Raw genomic sequence first — 23032 nt, forward strand, 5'->3', positions numbered from 1 at the left:
GTGTCAGCAGCACATGTTCACCATGTCTGGGCTGCCAATGAGAAGTTATACTCAAGACTCATTGGAAATCAGCTAAACATTAACAGAAAGTGAGATTACATTTGTCATACAAGCCGATGCCACAGGGCTGATTATTGAATAATTCTGATGGAGAATTAATAGTTTTCTGTGCTGCCATGTAATGTAGATCTGAATTAATTACTAATCAGTCTTGTATTGTGACATTTATATTCTATATATACAGTAATTTACGTCAGCTCCTAAGCCCAGGTAAGTAAGGCAGCACAGAGCATGTGCAGGGAATCAGCAGAAAAGAAGATGGGGGGCTACTGGGGCATCTTTGGGGCACAGATCTTCTCTCCTAAAGGGCTGTAGTTGCCTTGGGCTGGTACAGAATCCCAAACACAGCACCCCAATTCTTTATTACTGTTTATTTTTTCTTTAAGTGCACACAGTACCCCACGCATACAGCATCTGCCTACTGATGTGGGAAGCATACTATGGGGCTGACTATCCCAAGCAACAAAGGCTTCCTTGTGTGTTACTGTGATGAACGTTTGTATGGCCGCCTGCATAGGAAAGGTGGTATGAAGTTGCTTCTGTGCTTGCATGAGAAAGAATCTATAGAGTGCAACCGAATTAATATCTTGGCACTAGCTTCACACAGCATGAGAGGAAGTGAGGGAGAAAGGATCCAGAACCCATTCACTGTGAGACAAAATGGTCACTGCGTATTAAGCAAAGGGGTCATTGCAAAGTGAAAAAAACAGCTCTGCTTTGGGAAATGAATGGAAAGTAAATAAAAAGGGAGAAATTAATAGGAAGTAAATAAAAGGAGAGAAAGTAGTCCTGACATGGGAAATGAATGGGAAGTAAATAAAAGAGGGGGAGAAAGAAGTCCTGATCTGGGAAATGAATGGGAAGTAAATAAAAGAGGGGGAGAAAGAAGTCCTGATCTGGGAAATGAATGGGAAGTAAATAAAAGAGGGGGAGAAAGAAGTCCTGATCTGGGAAATGAATGGGAAGTAAATAAAAGGGGAGAAAGTAGTCCTGATCTTGGAAATAAATAGGAAGTAAATAAAAGGGGAGAAAGTAGTCCTGATCTGGGAAGTGGATGGGAATTGGGGCAGCATTCCTGACCTTGGAGACAAGGAGACGTAAATGTAAAGTGGGAAATCAGTCTTCATTTCAGGAGGAAATGGGAAGTAAATTAGAAGTGGGAAATGAGGAAGCAGTGCTGATCTTGAAGGAAATAGAAGGTAATATTAAAGGGGGAAGCAGCCATGTTCACTGAAGGCTGTAAATGGAAAGGGTCAGAGCAGTTTTGATCTTGAAAAATAAACTGAAAAACATTCTTTATTATTGTCAGGTTACCAACATTAAATAGAGAGTAGGAACCTGGTCCTGATCTCTGTAGAGAATGGAAAGTAAATGGAGCGAGGGAGAATAGTCCTGATCTTGGGAGTGAATGGGAAAGGGAAAAGTAGTCCTGATCTCAGGATTGAATGCGATGTAACCAAAATAATGTTAACATGAATGAGGAAGAAAGTAATAATAAAAAGGCCAGTGAGTAAGGAAAGTGATGGCAGAGTTCAGCAGTGCGTCTGTTACAGAACTCCCAAAGGGAATGTTGGGTTTGGCCGCGGCTCGGGTGACACTTGTTGCATTTGCCTGATTGCTAAGACTGACTTGCTAAAGGGAACTCAGTAGTGAAATGTTATTAAATAGCTCATTATATCTTCCAGATATATAATATAGGAGACCTGCCTATTGCTGTTGGACATCATAGCAACATAGTCCCCCTCAGTATGGATATTTTGTATATAGTGCATATATTTCAGGCAGTGCAAATCAGCGGTGTGTTATAACAACAGCTTCCCTTAAAGTCACATTACACCAAGCGATGCACAAGTGGTCTTCTCACTTCGATCCCATGTTTTCTCTGTGGCTCTCGTCTTGTTCTCCCCATGTCTTTCTCACTCCTGTCTGCTTCCTTTCCTGCTCTCATTCCACCCCTCCCTGCTTTCTCTCCTCAATCTCTGATTCTCCTTCCCCCCTCCATAGGACACTCGGTATTGTGTAGCACTTATTAACCACAATTAAATGGACAATATGAATTTAGTGCTTTCTGCCGAGCCTTCCTCAGCTCTGCTTTGCAGCAAGATGATTAATGCAAATACATATTACTTGAGATAACCATTTAACCACTAATTTAGCCAAATTTATTACAGCAGTTAGAAGGTTTTCTATTCCAGACAGACAGAGACAAGGACACAGTGAGGGGACAAGGGGTTTGCTGGGAACACATTGCCCCCTTCTGGTGACTTAGGGAGTTAATCTCCCTTTAGTTTTCTCTGTCTATAGAGATATGCAAGAACACAAGTTTTAAGCACAATTTTTTTTAATCTAAATTGGGGATTTTGTAGGAAACCTAAATATCAGGCATCGTTGGGCACCACCTTCTATGTAATACGATGTAGCCCCTGCATGTTTGGGTACAGACCCTCACTATAATGCCTGATTTCATTCTCCATAATTGAGTCTAGCATTTTCTCTTTTATTATGTTACCCTTGAGTTTTTGCTGCAGGCAAATTATATATTATATCATCTATATAACTACCTCTCTTGATTTTGCATTGACTGGTGAAAGAGTTACTATTAAGTACTTCTGTTGCACCCTGTAGCCTCTCCTTATAACTACATCCCATTCCTATGAGTTTCTATTACTTTATGTTCATCCCATTATTTCTCCTACTTCTCTATTTAAATAAACCCCCTGTACCTACCTGTACCTTCCCTATGACCCCTCCTCTTATTCCATATAACACCTCTCTCCTGTTTCATATTTGCCTTTCCTATAGCTCCTTCTATTGTTTTTATAACTCTTTATACAGTCTTCTATAACTCTTTCTGTTTTAAAGTATAAATACTTTATGTAACCACACTCCCTCCCTATATTGCCCCTAACATCTATAGATACACCCTATTATTATTATTATCATGTGGGGCAACTTTTGGGGATTTGACTAACTTGAAACCTTTTCTTGCTCATAACCTTTAGAATGTGGTAAATTGTGGCCAGGGAAGTCGCAGGGCTTCACTGCAAAATCTTTTTATGGGCCCTCAAACTACCTGCAAGACGAGCCTTCTGCAATTATAGATTCACTCTATTAGTCTACATTTGTTTCTGAATTTTGCCCTTAGTGCCATATTCTCTCACATTTGTCTCTCTCATCTTCCCTATTATTCTCTAGCTCACCCTCACAGCTTTAGATACTAGGTCTCTTGGTCTCAGCCCACGTCTCCCTTCCCACCCTGCATCTCATGACTTGGATTTTACTCATCTGAGAGCTGTAAATTCTCTCTGACAAGATGAAAAGAAAGTGCTCTGTTCTCTGACTGCATGGAATCCCCCAAAATGAGCCCAGGGATCAAAGCTGCTTCTCATATACCTTCAAATAACCTCTATCAAGCAGCAAGGCTGACAGTCTGTGTGTGTATGTTTGTGTGTTTATGTATGTGTGTGCGTGTATGTCTGTGTATGCGTGTATGTCTGTGTGTGCGTGTATGTTTGTGTGTGTATGTCTGTGTGTGCGTGTATGTTTGTGTGTGTATGTCTGTGTGTGCGTGTATGTTTGTGTGTGTATGTCTGTGTGTGCGTGTATGTTTGTGTGTGTATGTCTGTGTGTGCGTGTATGTTTGTGTGTGTATGTCTGTGTGTGCGTGTATGTTTGTGTGTGTATGTCTGTGTGTGCGTGTATGTTTGTGTGTGTATGTCTGTGTGTGCGTGTATGTTTGTGTGTGTATGTCTGTGTATGCGTGTATGTCTGTATGTGCGTGTATGTTTGTGTGTGTATGTCTGTGTGTGCGTGTATGTTTGTGTGTGTATGTCTGTGTGTGCGTTTATGTCTGTGTGTGCGTTTATGTCTGTGTGTGCGTGTATGTTTGGGCGTTTATGTCTGTGTGTGCGTTTATGTCTGTGTGTGCGTTTATGTCTGTGTGTGCGTGTATGTTTGGGCGTTTATGTCTGTGTGTGCGTTTATGTCTGTGTGTGCGTTTATGTCTGTGTGTGCGTTTATGTCTGTGTGTGCGTGTATGTTTGGGCGTTTATGTCTGTGTGTGCGTTTATGTCTGTGTGTGCATGTATGTTTATGTGTGTACGTCTGTGTGTACGTTTATGTCTGTGCGGCTACTTGCCTGCGCTACTGCCCTTATTCCATTATTAACTTTGCCCTCCTTTTACCTTTTTTCCCAGTTTTGTGACCCTTTACCTCATTGCCCATATGTACTGTCCCCCAATCCCAACTTACATGTGACACCAGACAGTATTTTTGGGGACAGTCTTGTATCTCAGACCCACACTGACTATACTGGCTCCATCTTTATTTGGTGGATGTATTGCACAGGTCTTAAATTCTCCTTGTACACATTTGGCATGCCATGTATTTGGATGCCGGATTCTATTAAATGCAAATGGTACGCTTGCCCATATATATAGGCACATTTGCGTGTGAGCTGTATATGTGTGCCTTGTAGTTATCATTTAAGAATGGGCAGCTTAGAAAGTATTCTGTTTTTCTATCTAATTTGTCTTATAAAAGGCATGGCTACAAAAACATCAAGTATGAAATTGCCTTATTGAGTATTGAACATACCCACTATAGTAAGGGCTCATCAATAATTCCTAGGCTTTTTCAGTGAGAGCCGTGACCTTCATAGTTTAGCTATAAGTGACCTGTTCTACTTGCAGTTTGATACCCTGCTAGGCCTTGTGTCTCACTACATCTCAACCTGCTCCATGTCCACCTGAGACTCCTACTGATTTATCACTTTTTTTAGCATTTTGTTCCTTTATTCCCATATATGACTGCCAGTCCTTGTTATTATAGCACTGCTCAGTCTCCTTCTCCTAGCCTTGCTGTCTCGCTCAGTGGTCCCAGTGTTTTTACTCCCTTCCTACTCTCACATCTGGTATCTTGGTGCCCCCTAAACTTTGTCTGCCCCTTACTGGTACCCCTACCCATTCCCCATATAGTCTTCCTCCCGTTCTTTCTCTTTTTCAGTTGTGCCTGCCCCGTCTTGTTGGTTCCCTAATGCCTTTGCTCTGTCAGATTTCTGGGAAGAGTCAATGATTGATGAGAGAAGCAGAAGAGCAAGTCATGGGCACTGCTCACAAAGCTTTTTTTCCTTTGCAGTGCTAAACAAGGGCCAGTGCGTCACCAAGTATTACCGCTGGATGCAGAAGAACGGGGGCTATATCTGGGTCCAGTCCTGTGCCACTATCTCTATAAATGCCAAGAATGCCACCGAGAGAAACATCATCTGGGTCAACTATATTCTTAGGTACCTGTTTTCCCTTATATGATTATAAGTAGAACATTTTGTAGGCTCCTGACAAGAAATGATAATAAAGAGTCTGATGGTGCTGAGTAATAAAAATAAAGCATTTTTTTATTTTTAAACAGGACTAAAAACAGTTTCTGGACATAGCAACCTATAATGTTTGGATCAAAAATAGCAAGTGGCTATTCACAAAGCCAGCTTTCTGCCAAGTGATTACTGCAACTGTGTCTGTCCATTCCTCCTCCTGTAACCACGCACCTTCTTCCTTAGCAACAGTGAAGCTTGTAGATACCAAATTGTTGTAAGAAAAAGCCTGGGGGACCAAGATTTCTCAGAATACTAGGCTCATTAAATTAGCTTGTCCGGGGGTGGGGATTGCTATTACTAGTGCTTACAGTATAGCCAGAAAGAGAGAATGTGGTCTCTGAAAGTTTAACTTAAGTGCCAGAGGGGAACATGGGAAAGTACAGAAAGGGCTAGCCTGATGCCTCAGTTTTAAAGTTACATTTAAACAAATATATTTGTTCTTTTAAAAAATGAATTTCAGCACAGGAGAATGCCTGAGCACCTTTCAGGTTATCTATTTTATTCGCTAGTTTTCAAGATATTTTTAAGCTACTAATTTAATGAAATTGACAGATGACAGTCAAAATGTCATAAGAAGGAAAGGAAAGTCCTCTGATGTTATTCTGCTTAGAAAAGAGCAGAGAAGACTCAACTGACATTTCTCTGTCTGACATCAGATGACGTCATTGATTCATTTTCAACAATTTGAATTAATTAATATTTTGAAAACTAGAAAAAAATAGTGTAATAGAGCAGTTTTGTATTAGTTGGTTTTCTATAACCCAACATTTTCTGTACCATTATTTCCTCAGGGGCTTTAGAATGACAACGCCCTCTTGTGGGATTTTCTTGTCTTATGGCTGCTGCTTCATTTCGGCTGTATGACTTTGATCCTTTTGCATGTTTTAGGAGAGAAACTGTTCAGACTTGTTGGCAATGACATGTGGAAAATGATTGTGTAGAGGAGAAAGTCACCCAATTTCTTTGTATATTTAGAAAGTAGAATATTCTCTTTGCCTATGGATATATATATACCCCTAACCCATCAGAGCCTTCCATTCCAAAGGAGAAGGTTCTAACCAACTTTGAGTACTTACCAGGCTGAAAGGTTCTGCACTGCAGTCCTGTTTTATATGGCAGCATTTAAGTACTTTGATTATCCATGAATTTTTAACAAAGCTGGGAAAAAGCCAGGCATTCTCATGTCAGACATATGCTGTGGTACCGACAGAACCAGCCACTGGCTCTGCAGCTGTTGCTGAACTACATATCCCTGCCGCCGCCCCATCTTCAGCTAATGGCTGCAGGGGGCTGCTGGAAGTTGTAGTTTAGTGACAGTTGGAGAACATCTGCTTGGCTTTCCCCATCTCTAGCAGATATCTGCTGCCTCTGATAAAGCTGGAGCATACAGATAAGTCTTTGTCTATGCTGTAAACAGTAAAAGGTAAACAGTTTCAATACTGAAATTAACCTGTTGTAGAGCGCTGCAGAATATGTTGGTGCTTTATAAATAAATGTTAATAATAATAATAATAAGTGGCCCCCTGCATAGTTTACACCTCAGATTCAGGCTGTAAACCCCTCCAATGTTCACACCTCAGATCTATGCTGCCTGTGTGTGCTAAACTCTGCCTGCCCTGTGCTGCCTTTGTGTGCCATACTCTGCCTGCCCTGTGCTGTCTTTGTGTGCCATACTCTGCCTGCCCTACCCTGCCTGTGTGTGCCATACTGTGCCTGCTCTATGCTGCCTGTGTTTGCCATACTCTGCCTGCCCTATGCTGCCTGTGTGTGCCATACTGTGCCTGCCCTATGCTGTCTGTGTGTGCCATACTCTGCCTGCCCTATGCTGCCTGTGTGTGTCATACTCTGCCTGCCCTATGCTGCCTGTGTGCGCCATACTCTGCCTGCTTATGCTGCCTGTGTGTGCCATACTCTGCCTGCCCTATGCTGCCTTTGTGCGCCATACTCTGCCTGCCCTATGCTGCCTGTGTGCGCCATAATCTGCCTGCCCTATGCTGCCTGTGTGTGCCATACTCTGCCTGCCCTATGCTGCCTGTGTGTACCATACTCTGCCTGCCCTATGCTGCCTGTGTGTGCCATACTCTGCCTGCCCTGTGCTGCCTGTGTGCGCCATACTCTGCCTGCCCTATGCTGCCTGTGTGCCATTCTCTGCCTGCCCTATGCTGCCTGTGTGCCATACTCTGCCTGCCCTATGCTGCTGTGTGTGCCATACTCTGTCTGCCCTATGCTACCTGTGTGTGCCATACTCTGCCTGCCCTATGCTGCCTGTGTGTGCCGTATTCTGCCTGCCCTATGCTGCCTGTGTGCGCCATACTCTGCCTGCCCTATGCTGCCTGTGTGCCATACTCTGCCTGCCCTATTCTGCTGTGTGTGCCATACTCTGTCTGCCCTATGCTGCCTGTGTGTGCCATACTCTGCCTGCCCTATGCTGCCTGTGTGTGCCATACTCTGCCTGCCCTATGCTGCCTGTGGGAGGCAGGGGTCAATTCTTGGAGTTTGTTAGCATTTGAAATAGTTGTTAGGGAGTCCCTAGGAAGTCAGTTTTGGCCACTCCCTTTTTTAAACTACACCACAAACAGTTTTAAGACCATATCCACATTAGTGGTGGTAGCACACCAAAAAGACAAACGGTTGGTGCATACTGCAGGGATATCAACCTTCATGTGAAAAAAGTGCTGGGAGTTGCTGTGCTATCCACAGAGGAGAAGGAGCCATATGGGTTTAAGCTTATTATGGCTTAATTAACTTTTTTCACAAACGAGTGATGGGCGATATCCCTGCAGGCACAACGGTGGGGTGCCAGGCACGTACCCTTCTGTCTGCCTACCCTTACTCCGTAGCACCGCTCACTCTCCTTGCCATGCATCACAGCAGGGATTTAGAGGGCGTCACATGTACCTTGGCCCACAACTGGTCAATACAGTAACATATTACAAATAAATGCAAACCACAGTAACATTCAAGATAAAGTGCTAGGTGTTAAAGAGACATGTGGAATTAGGTTCTTTTCCCATAGAGCTTATATTCTAATATGATAAACATGGGGAGAGTAAAGGTAAACATTTACACAAAGAGGGAGCCTGCATGAAAAGGTGAAGATATCAGTTAAGAAAGAAAGAGTGGAGAGGGGGGTGATAGGCAGCCTATATCCCATTCAGACTTGTCTTATGAGACCCAGGAGAAAGCAGGTCCCTGTCCCAAAGAGCTTACAGTATTACAGTGGGTGGGTTGGCTCATAAGAGGACCAGGTTGGACCGGATCTCGTGCTAGTGCTCCGGCAGGTCAGATCTGAATTTAGTTTGGAAGAGGCTGAGGGAAAGTTCCTTACAGAGGAGTTCAGGGAAGGAGATGTTGCAGCAGCCTAGGGGGGACAGGAAAAGAGAGAAATGGTTGGATCTTGGTGATGTTATGAAGAAGAAAGGGACAGATTCTGGCAGTGGTATTAGTGCAAAGAAAAGGACAGGGGTGGCTGATGCTGGGACGTAAGACCTGATAGTAAGTTCCCAATAAAAAGACCCCTGCCTCATACTTCTTTGCCTTCCTCAGTTTGCAAGAATACAAGGACATCCCCATGGATATCGCCCAGCTTCCGCACTTACCTGAGAAGACATCGGAATCCTCTGAGACATCTGACTCTGATTCGGACTCCAAGGATAACTCAGGTGGGGCAAAAAATCCACTGGACGTCTATGAGAGCAGTGGTACATGGGGCAGCTTAATTTGTTTTGGAGCTCAATGGCGGAGAAAAAAATCATTAAAATCTCCACCACTTGCGCCCATATGGCATTTGCAGTGACAGACTGCTGAGTGGCATGAGAAGCAAGTGCACCTGCCGGCTGTTGCCATAAAAGTTATTGGGGTGTTATTTTGTTCTTGAGCACCTTGTTCAGCCCACCAGATTACTGTTTTCTGGAGTGCTTGGAATGGCCCCATATACCATTGTCCTTAGATGTGTTATTCACATAGTCTAGGGCCACATTTACTAGGCTTAAATGTGTTCTGACCCCAGAAACCCATAAAACAGAGTACAGAGTGGAAGTTCACCTTTATCTACCTGTATGTTGACTGTAAGGCTTCAGTTTTATATATATATATATATATATATATATATATATATCTGGTGCTCAGTGATGTTATCAGTCATTTGTAAAACAAACATGACTTATTGAAATGTGTTCATTATAAGAAATAATGTACTCCTTATTTTAAAATATTGCCTTTATATGTGCGGGAACTTCTAATAACCTTCTGTTTTGCAATAGGGTGTATATTATTCCCTTTATATTTGAATAGATAATTTAAGTAGCTGATCCCTCTCAGACTGTGCATAGCCAGAAACAAGCAAGCATCATTGTCCCAGTATGGTCCCAGAAATGTATTATTTCATTTATTGAAAGCTCCCAGCATCCCCTGCCAGCCAGTGGCTGCTGGAAGCTGCTAGAAGTTGCCAGTCTGGCACAGTTGAAGAGCCACATACTGGTGGCCAAAAAAGAATCTGAAACCTTTATGAGCTGCCATTGATAACTGGGTTTATTGTTGCTTTTTTCTCCCCTGACAGAAGACAATGAAAATCCAAAGTCAGATGGAAAGGGAAATCACTCAGAGCAGAGCGAAGATCATGAACCAGACCACAAGCAGCCGGGGCCCCACTCTGATCCAGATATGAACTGTGACGAAGAAGGGAACAGCTCCAGCGATGCCTGCAGCGAGGAGAGTGAAGAAAGTGAAGACTGTGAATTGAGGAAGGCAGAGGAGGTGATGGAGCAAGGGGGTTTGAGTGCCCTCGGAGGTATTGGTGCCCTGGATGCATTAGGCCCAATGCACATAAAGGTGGAGCGTTATGCAGAGAGTGAGACAGACATGCGTGGGCCAGATTCATTGAGCTCAGACAGTGCCAAGGACTCTGAGAGTGGAGACGAGGATGAAGATGACAGTGGAGTTCGAGTAGCAGGGGTGCTAAACCGTCACCAGAGGAGGAAAAGAAGGAGACGAAAGGGGGCAGGACCATGTGGAGGACGCAGGAGGAGATTGTCTGGAGGATCTAGCCCAGGTGCCATAGAGAGCTCATTGGGGGACCCTCCTAGGCTTCTCCCCTCCACCCCTCCTCCCACAGGAGCCTGCTCCTCTTCCTCTGTACTTAAGATCAAAACAGAAATGTCAGAGCCCATCAACTTTGACAATGACAGTAGCATCTGGAACTTTCCTCCAAACAGGGAAATCTCCCGCAATGAGTCTCCCTACAGTATGACCAAGCCTCCCACAGGAGGTGAGCACTTCTCCCCCTCCCCATCCTCCTCAGCTGCCCCCCCAGCCCTTCATGTTTCCATCCCGGACTCTGTCCTCACGCCCCCAGGTGGGGCAGAAGGAGCTGGACGCAACAAACCGCAATTTGCTGGATTGGCTACTGTCAGTTCAGACCCCCTTTCCCCTCCTCTCTCTGCCTCCCCCCGGGAAAAGCCACCTCAGACCAGTGGCCCATCTAACTCTCTTCTGTATGCAGGGGAGCTAGAAGCTCTGCAGAGGCTTCAGGCAGGAAATGTGGTTTTGCCCCTTGTGCATCGCGTGGCAGGGACATTGGCAGCCACTGGAAGCAGTGGGCAGAGGGTATATACCACAGGCACCATTCGTTATGCCCCTGCAGAGGTAACGCTGGGCAACCTCCTTCCAAATACTCACCCTGTGAACTTTGTGGATGTGAATGGCCCAGGATTTGGACTGGACCCCAAAACCCCAATGGAGATGCTCTACCACCATGTGCACCGATTAAATATGTCTGGCCCGTTTGGAGGAGCTGTGACAGGAGCTGGTCTTACCCAAGTGCCAGCTGCTAGTGTCTTCACAACAGCAGAGGGAATCTTCTCATCTCTCCCCTTCCCTGTGTACAGCAATGGCATCCATGCAGCACAGACTCTAGAACGTAAAGAGGACTGAGGGAACGAAGGAAAATGTGAATGAGAGACAGAGAGGAGGAAGAGGAGGAGTAGAAAGAAAGGACAGACTGCAGAGAGAGTGGAGAAAGACCTTCTAAACTAACTGCAGAATGTAGGTTGTTATGTAGAGGGGTTTGGGGCAGCTAAATCTGGCCCCTCCATGTCTCCTCCTTTGCTGCCTATTCCAAAGCCGTAAGGGGAGGTGGTGTGTATGAGCCAGTGTGATATGGTATTGCTCTCCCTACAGCAGTCTGGGACCAGTAGCCCCGTCTTCCGCACCACACACAAACAATAACAGGGCTGCACAAAGCATTGACTCCCATTAGGCCACTTCCATCGGCTTTGGTTTAGTTAGCAGGTGCCTCTCCAGGGGACCGCCGGCACTGTGCCCGTTGCCCCATCCTTTTGTAAAGGGGGCAGCGGCTGTGTTCTGATCCTTTACAACATAAAATATTCCAGCACTTTGACTCACACCTAGAATCCCCCCTAAAACCCTGGAATAGATACTTCATGACTCTACTGTCTTAGTTCCCACCAGACATACTGGAACATGGCTTCCTTTTCTCTCTCTCTCTCTTTTTTTTCCCACTTTTTTATATTATAGATTATTATTTTTCTCATTATTTTGGGACATCTCCCTGTCTGCTGCTGGAGCGTTTTATCAATTAACTCCTTAGGCGCCAGAAAGGCAAGAGTGCCTGCTATTCTGGCCCATTAAGGGTTATTAGTGCTTGCACTACAGGTCCTGGGAAACATGGCGTGAACCCTTCCCATGCCAAAGGGGTTCCTAATGGTATTAACAGGCACCAAGTAAGCTGTGTATTGATGTACCAAGATGCCTTGCCATGGAAGAATGTGTGTGCTTGCTTTGTATTATATAGAAGTCTAGGGGGCCTATTTATTATGCTGTGTAAAAACAGTGACATAATTCACCATCACCAGGATTCGCCATGTCAAAAAAACACCGCAATTTATTTACGCATTTTTTTCTTAGACTGGAACCTCCATACAATAGCTGTGTCAAATCTGGCGTTCAGACAGGGAATTTCCCACTTATCTTACACAGCTTTCTACGATGTTTTTTTGTCGAATTTCCTTTTACACAGCATAATAAATAGGCACCTATATGTGTATGTATACATACATATGTACAGCTGTGTGTATGTGTGTGTCTATACATATATGAAATGCACACAGTCACAGACTTTGTCACATGCAGGAAAGAGACCTTTCCTCCCCAGGCACATCCACCCAGTGTCTGGTTCAAAACTCATTTCCCACAATCCTCAGTATGTAGATAAGGTCACATTTTTCCTCGTTTACACCTTCTTCCTGGTCACTAGAAAGCTTGCCTCCACAGAGAGCTAGGGCTAATGAGAATCCATATTTGCAGTGTACTGGGAGCTCCCAAGGTGCCCCTTTGCCCCCGCCGGGCTCTGTAATATCACTGCTGAGCTGTCGCCAAATAACGTGTGTTTCAGATTCTAGTTGTGGCCTAGATAGTAGTGGCTGTAATTGGTCATCACCCTTTTAATAACGTGACTTTAACTCCCTTTTTTCTGCCAGCAGGGCTAGCAAATCAGATCTTTCAGGGATTAGGTTTAACTGTTTTTATGATATGAAAGGCAAACATGGACACTGATATGGCAGGTAATGCTGCTGATAGGTTCCTCTTGCACTGGCAGTTCATTTTAATCACCACAAGGAAGCTGTATGAGAATGAGCACATATGGATGCTTAAGGGCTTTTCTGACTTACAGTCCTGGACCAGAGAACTGAAGGGGTTAAGTTAAGCTGGCCATACACAGGTGGATATAACCTGCCTGTTCGCCCCCCCTCCCATGAGACCGCAGCTCTGTTGCCTTCATGATGGCCTGACTGACCAATATCTAGCTGGTCCAAAAACAAGGACCTCATCAACCAGTTAATGCCATTCTCTTCAGATACAACGACTTTTGGCCTGGCTAGACATTCAGATTAGCCCAACACATTGGCGGCCCAAGTCTGCTCTCCAAACAAGCAGATCTTTACATTTATGCCCAGCTTTCATGGAAAAGGTTTGAGGGAACAGCTATGGAACCTGAAGAAAGTAGGCAAAATGGTTTGGGAAGGTCCTCCCAGCAGCTTCTTTGTTTAGGAGTCCTGTGTCCTGTACTAAAGGGACCACCTTAACTTGGGAGGAAACTCCAGCTAGAGGCTCCCAGGCCCACCCTTGTAGATAGGAAACGTAGAGCCCTGGCTTGTCCCAGCGTGAAAGGGAATTCTTGCAGGAATGATTCAGCTCCCCCGGTCCTTTCAGTTTGTAGGCAAACACAATGGGTACCGGCCAAGGTCTCATGAGACAACGTTGCTTGCATGGCCTATAGATTACTTAACCCCTTTTGTGCTCCAGTCCCTAGGGCAGTTCTCATTCCATGGCCAGGGTGTCTGTCAGTGCAGAATAGCAGGGACAGGAGGCAGTATATGAGCGAAGGTGTCAGTACTTGCACAGACCACTTTACTAACCCCTCATGTTTTCCTGTTACATGTTGTGTGTAATGCCCTGCCCTGTCTTTATCTTGTCCTTAACTGAGGGGCTGTGAGCTGGTTTCTTTATGCTTTATCTTCCATGTTTTTCCTCAGGCTTCTGTATCATTCCGACTCTCCTTCCGACGCACTTTGCCAGGCCGTCTAGATGGGGGCTGACCCTCCTAGATGGACCTGTAAAGCCACCACTTTCCTACCAATAAACATAACGGGTTTTGCTCTCATCCCTTGGGTAAGAACAGTTCCAAATTAGAATAAAGGAGCAGGAGGAGAGAAATAGAGACAAACTAAGCTGAGAAAATAGCAGAAGGCGAATAATATTCTCAGCTCCTAGGGAGAAATTGTGACTTTCAAATGGGGGTGGGGTGGGGGTAATAATGGTTTTTATGTCCTACTTCCAGTCTGTTTCGGCAGCTTATCTGTGAAACATCCAATACCAGGTGTGAGATTATGAAACGTGTTGCTTCGTGTATAAGATTAAAAAACAAAAATAAGAAAAAAACTGAAAATGTTTAAAAACAAAAAAAAAAGAAGAAGAGGAAGAAGAAGAGGACAATTTCCGGGTGTCTTTTAGCTGTCTCATTCCAATTTCAACGTGTGTTACAATATGCAGTATATTCTAAGCTAACGTGAGTGTTTCTATCTGTCGTCCTTCTCTGTGCTTTTAAACTGTAGTCTGGGTCTGTCATGTTCCTTACTCCCTGTGTGTCAGTGAATCAGTGGTACATGGGGGCTTGTGGATGTTTGTATAGTGCCAATGCTGCTTTCACTGTTAGTACACCCTATGGGTATCTTTGCAATTACTTTGTTTTCATTCTTTGCTGTCGCTTTTACTGTCGTGGAATTCAGTACTCTGTCCTAATTACTGTTCTGTACTTTTTAACTCTGTCCTGTTGTCTGTCATTCCCATCACAAGCCAATAAGACATATATTTTCCAAAATGGCAGCCTGCGTTTGGAGCCTGCGTCCCAGCAGGTCCTATCTCTGGGCAGGGCCACTGTTTCTCTAATGTTCTGTGGAGGGGGGGGGGGGGGTATGTTTAGACAGCACCCCTCCTCTACTGTCCTCCTCTCACCACTGTCGCTAGGTGTGCAGGCTTCCCTGCGGGCTCTGGCAAAAGACTGAAAGCCATTAAAGGATAATTTATAATGGAACAACCCAAACCTACATTAACAATAGGGGGTTTCCAGTCCTGTAAGGTGTTCTTCTCTATCTGCCCCAACCATTTCTGACTATGTCCTACAACTAGATTCTCTTTATATCCTCTATATTTTGGGTGCCTTATTGCCATCCAGGCATTGCCTGATGTTTTCATTAGATGAATACGGTATGTGCCAAGTCGCCAGCCTTTGCTTCGCTGGTCTTCCCCACCAATCCAGAAAGTAGCCCAACAGCCAAGAATTCTCTTGAGAGAAACCTAAGACCAGAAGTTGTGTTGGACCTCAGTGTCAGTACTGGGAGGCCAATGGGACGATTCATGTGCAGCCTCTTGTCCTTGATTTCCCCAAATCATCTCCTGCTAAAATAACCCATTTATCAGAGTGAAGTGGACATTTGTTTTGTGGGTTCTGAACACATAATAGCCATGTTTAGGGTTGGGCCGGCCTCCTGGGTACCAGGATCTCTTATTTCCATTAGCCCTTTCTAATTTCTGCCTAAAACCCTATACTATGGGGGGCTGCCTCCATGTCATTGTTGTCGGATTCTTCGGTGGGTTGTAGTGCCAACCCTGTGCCACGTTATACACTGTGCTCTCTCTGAGCCTGAGGGCAACATCAAGGTGATCCATCCCCAACACTCCAATCTTCTCACCTTTGTAATGCAGAAACCCTTCTGTCTGTAGAGAGGGGAACACTGGGTCCAACCATGGCAGCTCTAGCAAGAAATGGCTTCCAGCCTTTGGTGGCTTTCAGTCTCTGTCAGATCTATCTCCAATCTAAAACCAGGAGAACCTTCTAGAAGCAGATGTGAGCCGCCCCCAATCTCCATGCAGCTGCAAACACTGAAATCTCTAAATTCCACTTCCAAGGTTTACGTTTGACTCTTTGTCTTCCATCTTTGTTTAGTTTTCTTTTTTGTTTTGTTTTTTTATTTTATTATTTTTTTTTTTAAATCGTGTTTGTGTTGTGTCGAAAGATTAAAAAAAAAATAATATTAATAATAATAATAAACTATTGAAGATTTCTGGTTATTTCAACTGAGCGAATTTAACAGCTGCTTTCGAAATAAAAATTGTGTGACAATTTGCAAAAATGATGAAAAAAAAAAACAAAAAAAGCAATTTGTCATTTTTTTTTTCTTTTTCTATGTGTGACGGGCGTGTCTGTGTTTTTAACTTTCCTGTAAATGAATGAAACTTTATGAGGTTGGTGCCACTTCTGCCTGAATAGAGGGGGGGCGGCTAGGGAACCAGGTGGCATTGGACCTGCCCATCCAGCAGTGCTACCAACGGAAACGTTTAAGAAATATATATATATATTAAAAACGTTTAAAAACAAGAAACAAAAGACAAAGCTATAGTTCTGGGTACGTTTCCTTGTGTTTCTTACAGACTAACTCAGTTTTAACTCTACGTGCCTCATCTGTTGTATAAAAGAGTAAGAGAAACATTATTTTTCCATTAACCATCATTTAATACGGTGCAAAAACAAAAAACAGGAAAATTAAAAAAAAAAAAAAAAGCAAAAACTGTACATAATTTCATTTTTTTTAAAACAAGGTTCTTTTTTATACTTTTCTAGGCCTGCGCTCACACCATACATGCTGTCTTTTATGTAAATTAATTTCTTGATTCATCCGGCAGGAATCATTTTCATAATAAACTTTACATTTTGGATTTGTTTGCAGTTTTGGCATCTTTTCTTTGACACATTAACGCCATCCGATCAGGGACATTTGTTTGGGGTATTCTATGGCCCCAGTATCCCCCCGCCTTCCTGAGTCCATGGGCCTTCCCTGAGCTGCAGCTTTTATGGGCTGTGACACAGGGAGAAGATGAAATTCTGGTTGGTTGTGTATCTTTCTTTGCAGAATGAACAGCACCGCCCCTTGTGCTCCATTGCGGTGCTGTGAGGAGCAGCACAAACTCTGAATTTACATTATATGTAGGGTCGCCACCCAGTTGGTATGTCGCCAGCCTAGGCAGTAAATTACCAGCTGGGGACAGGGCTGCTATTGCAAATTTACAGGCAATGTTCGTGCTCCACCCGGCTCCTATCCCCTCTCCCAGCATCCCCTCTAGCTGTCCTACTTAATATTTCCCTTGAATGTTGGCCCCAGTTACATCACAACTCCACGCCCAACGTTGTGGACCCACCTTTGTCCTGTCTAGTAAGAACAGAGCCCAATGGTGACAAACCTAACTGTATTGCCAAAAGTATCTTGGCGCCTTTCTGCCCAAAGTCACGCTGCCAAACCAAGGGTATGAATAGGAAGTTGGTCTCCCGTTGCTGCTATAACAGCCACCATCCTTCTGGGAAGGGGTCACTGACCCAGGCAATCAAAGACTATTACTCTGTGAAGCTACAATTTTATTGTTATTTTTTTTACTTATATTTCTATTCAGACCCTCTCCTATTCATATTCCCATCTCTCATTCAGACCACCGTCTGGTTGCTACGGTAAATAAGACCAGATAGCTGCTGAAATACCAAACTGGAGAGCTGCTCTATAAAAAGCTAAATAGCTGAAAAACCATAAAAAATGAAGACCATTTGCAAATTGTCTCTGTCTCCAACAATGAATTTTAAGGCCCAATTCATTATTTCTTCTCTACCATCAGCGCTACCCATTCCGGTGGGGGGTGATGTCCTGGCGCCTGCGGTAAGATACAGTAAGAAGGGGAGAACAAGGATCTGAAACTGCCAGGGATACCCTACTTACATAATAATTATGCATTTTCCATATAATCTCATCGTTCAAATGAACCTTTCTAGCACTCTTTTATTTACTGGTACATTACAGGGCAAGATGTCCAGGTTTTGTTGAGACTGCCTCAGCTAAGCTTTCTTATTGCTTCCGCTCTTTTAGCTAAATTACTCACAGACTTCTCCATGGGCGGCTCATGGGTTTGTGCAATCAGGCAAAGAAATAATCTCACCAAAAGTGGCACCACCAGCCAATCAGCCGCCACCAGGGGAAGGGAGATGCGACATCAGCCGCTGTACATGGGATTGTCCGCTGTGACATGGAATGTCTTGTCTTTAACAGAAACTGTTACTCTACAGAGCAGAGAGAGCTCGCCGCGTCTCCCTCCTGAGGAGCCAATGCCCAGCAAGCACTTGGGCAGAGTAGGGGCCAGCGTGGCCAGGTGGCTCTGCAGCCTTAGGAGACAAAATTAACCAGACTGGTGCTGGATCAGTCACAGTGTGGATAAAGCTTTCAGATGAAAGTAGGTTTGGCCTATAAGAGACAGTGTTGCTATTTTTGCCAGCAAGGAAGTAGATAGGTGCAAGTTCCAGGAAATACACCTCCTAGTGCAAGCACAGCATGTAGCTATAGATACACTGTATCATTGCATAAACAGCTCATATGTAAAACCCTGCTTCATTTAAATAAACCATTTTCATAAAAATATACTTTTTAGTAGTAAGTGCTATTGGGTAATCCTAAATAGGATTTACTGTGCACACAAACAAGCCAAGGCACAGAAACATGCTAGGCCCCATCAGCCAATGAATGGGCAGAGTTCTGCCTTTTGCTCCCACACTACTTCCTGTTACAGTTAGAGCTGCATTATTTCTGGTCATGTGATCTCTGAGGGAGCACACAGCCCATCACTAAATGGCGGCTCAAGGGAAAGGATGTAAAAGGGCAATATTTATGGATATATATATTCCAGTTTGGCGAGATTCTTTAATAGGCCACTTAACATAATATAATATAATCTGTTAGCTAAGTATTCATTCTGGGGGTATAGTATAGGCATGGGGCTGCTGTGTTGCTCCCTAAGTTCTACAGGCCTATCCTAGCCTAACTAGGGTTCCCCCTGAACCCTGTGCATGTATTATGCCTGGCCTGCATATGCAACAATGCCAGTAACACATGCCCTATTTATTATATGCTTAACTTGCCCTTAAAAACAGAAAAATTGATTCTAAAAAAAGTTGTAACCCTCACTACTTCTCCCAGATTTCTACAAAAGAATTTGGTTATGGTGGAAGTTGTAGTTCAGTAATAGCAGGGCCTAAAAAATGTATCCTTTCTCAGGATCATAGATTGGCCCTTTGGTATAACCCCTGCAATTATTAAAAGTTTAGCATTCTAGTACATTAAAGGAGAACTAAAGCCAAACTAAAGAATTAGGGCAGAAATGTTCTACATTATATTTTGGGCTTCTGTACCAGCCCAAGGCAACCACAGCCCTTTAGCATTTGTCCCAGTAGCCCCCCATATTCTTTTCTGCTGATTCCCTACACATGCTCTGTGCCGCTGTCACTTACCTGAGCTTAGGGGCCACTCACAATATACTGTATATATAGGATATAAATGTTGCAATATAAGACTGATTAGTAATTAATACAGATAATTATTCTTGGTGAGCACAAGCTTTAGTCCAACCAACCCAGTCCACTCCCTCCGCCCACTGTGGGGGGGGTTGACATTGCAACTGTCTGACACTGGGCTTGCAACCCAGATAATGGTTTAAATCTTAAGAACCCCAATTTCATTACTATTCCCCACTACTCTAAAGAAATCTCCTTTCTTTATTGGAATCCCATTTTTTATATTAACTGACTTCATGTTATCAGGGAAGAGATGGAGACAGTCCACATACATGAGTACCTGGCCAGATGATTATTAAAATGAGTCATGTATTAAAAGGGGTATAGATTCACGGGAGGAGGGGGTTATTCTTCCCCTTTACAGAGCGCTGGTAAGGCCCCATCTAGAATATGCTGTTCAGTTTTGGTCTCCAGTGCTCAAACGGGACATTACTGAGTTAGAGAGGGTCCAGAGAAGGGCAACTAAGCTGGTAAAGGGTATGGAAAGTTTCAGTTATGAAGAAAGACTGGCCAAGTTGGGTCTGTTTACACTGGAGAAGAGGAGCTTGAGAGGTGACATGATAACTAAGTATAAATAAGGGGATCATATAATAATCTCTCTAATGCTTTATTTACCAGTAGGTCCTTCCAATGGACACGAGGGCCCCCATTCTGATTAGAAGAAAGCAGGTTCAGAGAAGCTGTGAAGTTGTGGAATTCTCTCTCTCTAAATCAGTCATACTGGCTGATACATTATATAGCTTCAAGAAGGGAAATACAGGGTTATTGGCAATAGCTCTTAGTACAAGTGAGGGAATACAGGGTTATGGGCAATAGCTCTCAGTACAAGTGAGGGAATACAGGGGTAGGGGAGATAGCTCTCAGTACAAGTGAGGGAATACAGGGGTATGGGAGATAGCTCTCAGTACAAGTGAGGGAATACAGGGGTAGGGGAGATAGCTCTCAGTACAAGTGAGGGAATACAGGGGTATGGGAGATAGCTCTCAGTACAAGTGAGGGAATACAGGGTTATGGGAGATAGCTCTCAGTACAAGTGAGGGAATACAGGGGTAGGGGAGATAGCTCTCAGTACAAGTGAGGGAATACAGGGTTATGGGCAATAGCTCTCAGTACAAGTGAGGGAATACAGGGGTATGGGCAATAGCTCTTAGTACAAGTTGATCCAGGGACTGATCCGACTGCCATCTTGCCTCTGCAGCAAATTAGAGAGGTTTCAGAAGGGGTATTTTGCTTTCCCCTGGATCAACTAGCAGTTAGACAGGTTATATATAGGCCTTAAGGTTGAACTTGATGGGCGTATGTCTTTTTTCAACCTAAAACCTTATATGATTTCAGGATGAACCTTTTGCAGATACTACAGGCCCCCTCCTGATTGCAATGCAAAAAAATGACATAAAACAGGGGCATCTAATATGTGCACACTGAAATTAAGTAAATAAACCCAATGAGCAAGCGCACTTTTCATTAATACACATTGGGTGGAGCATGGACATCACACACTGAACACTGATATAGTCATACAATCTGTTGTGATACTAAATTCAACCACTAGGGGTCAGCATTAGTACACGCACCAGTTGGAACTCGCAAAGGGGCAGGTTTCCATGTTTCTAAATGAATGTTACATATAGGTGTACATTGTGTCAGGGGAAGCTGTGTATGTGCTAATACTAATCCAGCAGTATTTGTAGTGGAATGAGCCTGAATGGGGGGATCCTTAGCATCCACACCCTGCTGCCTGCTACAAAGGAGAGATATTAAGAGAAAAGCACATAGGGGCAGTGTTGGACTCAGGTGGCAGGGGCCAGGGGCATTTGCCAGAATCTACAGATTGCCAGTCCGGGCCTGGATAGTAGTAAAGAGGTAAATGAGCAGAAGTGCCACAGACTGTACTAGAATCCCTGCAGGTAGGAGAATGGACCAGCAGTTATCCTATATAAAGGTTAAATATATTGTCTGGATTTCCATGCTTTATACAGTGCCTGTTATATTCCTTATAGACAGGGGCCTAGTAACCCTAATTCCCCAGGCCTTATTCTGTCCCAGGGCCAAGTGCAACCTCAGCCACAACCCATTTAGTTTATATCTGGGTAAACTGAATAGGTTATACAGGAGAAAACCCTTTAGAGTTGGGCCCAAATGACCTGAGGAAATATGGCACTGGGCAATATACTTACAGCCATAGTATTACTATGCATATGATTGGCCTTTGTGCTTTTTATTTAATTAAATCGGCAAAGGGTGCTTGTGCTATGATCCAAAAACTGTAAATGTAGATGTGTTCTGCTTTCCTGCTATTTTAGTCCGGGCCAGATCGCAAGCTACTAGGGTCATTTTCATCATGGAATGCAAAGATGGCTTTACTTTGCAGGATAATAAGATTTCTGTTCTAAACATGGACTCAAGGCGTGGATTTCTCTGGTGAAACAACCGTAAATATAAAAAAAAAATAAGCTTCTTTGGAGGAGTAAGCCTATTATAATTTGCAGGTGGCGTATATGGCGCTGAATACAAGGCATGCTGGGAAGTGTACACAGAGCAGCTGGTGTAGGGATGCTTAGCAGATCACATGATTATGTGATCAACATACAGTCAACATACAGTCAGTAGGGCTGCCCAGACAGCTTCTTACACAGTGCTGCCACTTGGGGTTTAAATACAGGTATAAGATCTATTATCAAGAAACCTGTTATCCAGTAGCTGCTATTCCCCATAGGGTTCTGTATAAAGAAGCAAGTCTTCGTTTTACTCAATAATACAGTAAATACATTAGTGCGCCATATTACAGAAAGATGCCTTATCTGACACTTTCCAGAGAAAAGATCTTTATTATGGAAATGAATGGATAAGGCCAAGGGACGTCTAGCTATGACATACATGGCACCGTGTGGGTAGGAAGCTACCAAGCAGCAGGGCCCTAGCAAACATGCAGCGGATGTGATCTATAGGGGTCTGTGCCCCTTTAAATGAATACAGACTGGAAAGGAACGACTGCAGAAGATGAAACCAAATACCTGGTTGCTAATGTCAGTTATTATAGCAACCAAAGAGTGGGTTAACTGGAGAGCTGTAAATCAAGCAATAAATAATGGATAAAATATAGCAGGAAACATATCTGAGAAACTGACATATATTATGGGGGGAGTGGTATTGTATTATACAGGGAATAATAGTTACATGGTCTAAACTGTACATGGACCAACCAGTTAAAAAACCCAGTCTTAGAATACAAATGTCTATAGTGAGTTAAATTCATGCTGATTGGTGGTTGCCAAAATAACAATGAAATGTATGTATATAGAAAAGTCTGTTATTTTAAATTAGTTAAATAAATATAGCTACTAATACTGTGGGTCACCGTGCCATTTGATGCCGTGGGTCACCGTGCCATTTGATGCCGTGGGTCACCGTGCCATTCGATGCCATGGGTCACCGTGCCATTCGATGCCGTGGGTCACCGTGCCATTCGATGCCGTGGGTCACCGTGCCATTTGGGCACCAGAGCTTTGCTGGGCAGTACCAGTGCCTACCAATTCTCTATAGAGCCGCTGAAAGTAGCCTGTGGCCTAGAAACCCCTGTCCCATTTGATGTGTTACAGGGAAACTTCACCCAAACACACTTGACACTTTAATAAATTTTG

General features: G+C 43.8%; 1 protein-coding gene across 5 annotated transcripts in view; it reads left to right on the forward strand.

Moving 5' to 3' along the window:
* npas3 (neuronal PAS domain protein 3) overlaps nucleotides 1-16733 on the forward strand; it is a 284441-nt gene extending 267708 nt beyond the window's left edge. For 4 of the 5 annotated variants that reach the window (XM_012968644.3, XM_012968649.3, XM_012968646.3 and 1 more), the window contains 3 exons: nucleotides 5197-5344; nucleotides 8978-9093; nucleotides 9990-16733. In XM_012968644.3, coding sequence (XP_012824098.2) covers nucleotides 5197-5344; nucleotides 8978-9093; nucleotides 9990-11362 — 1637 coding nt within the window. In that variant the 3' untranslated portion in view covers nucleotides 11363-16733. 5 annotated transcript variants of the gene reach the window in all.
* The last annotated feature ends 6299 nt before the right edge of the window (nucleotides 16734-23032 follow it).

Source organism: Xenopus tropicalis, chromosome 8 (assembly GCF_000004195.4).
Source record: "Xenopus tropicalis strain Nigerian chromosome 8, UCB_Xtro_10.0, whole genome shotgun sequence".
Lineage (NCBI taxonomy): Eukaryota > Metazoa > Chordata > Amphibia > Anura > Pipidae > Xenopus > Xenopus tropicalis.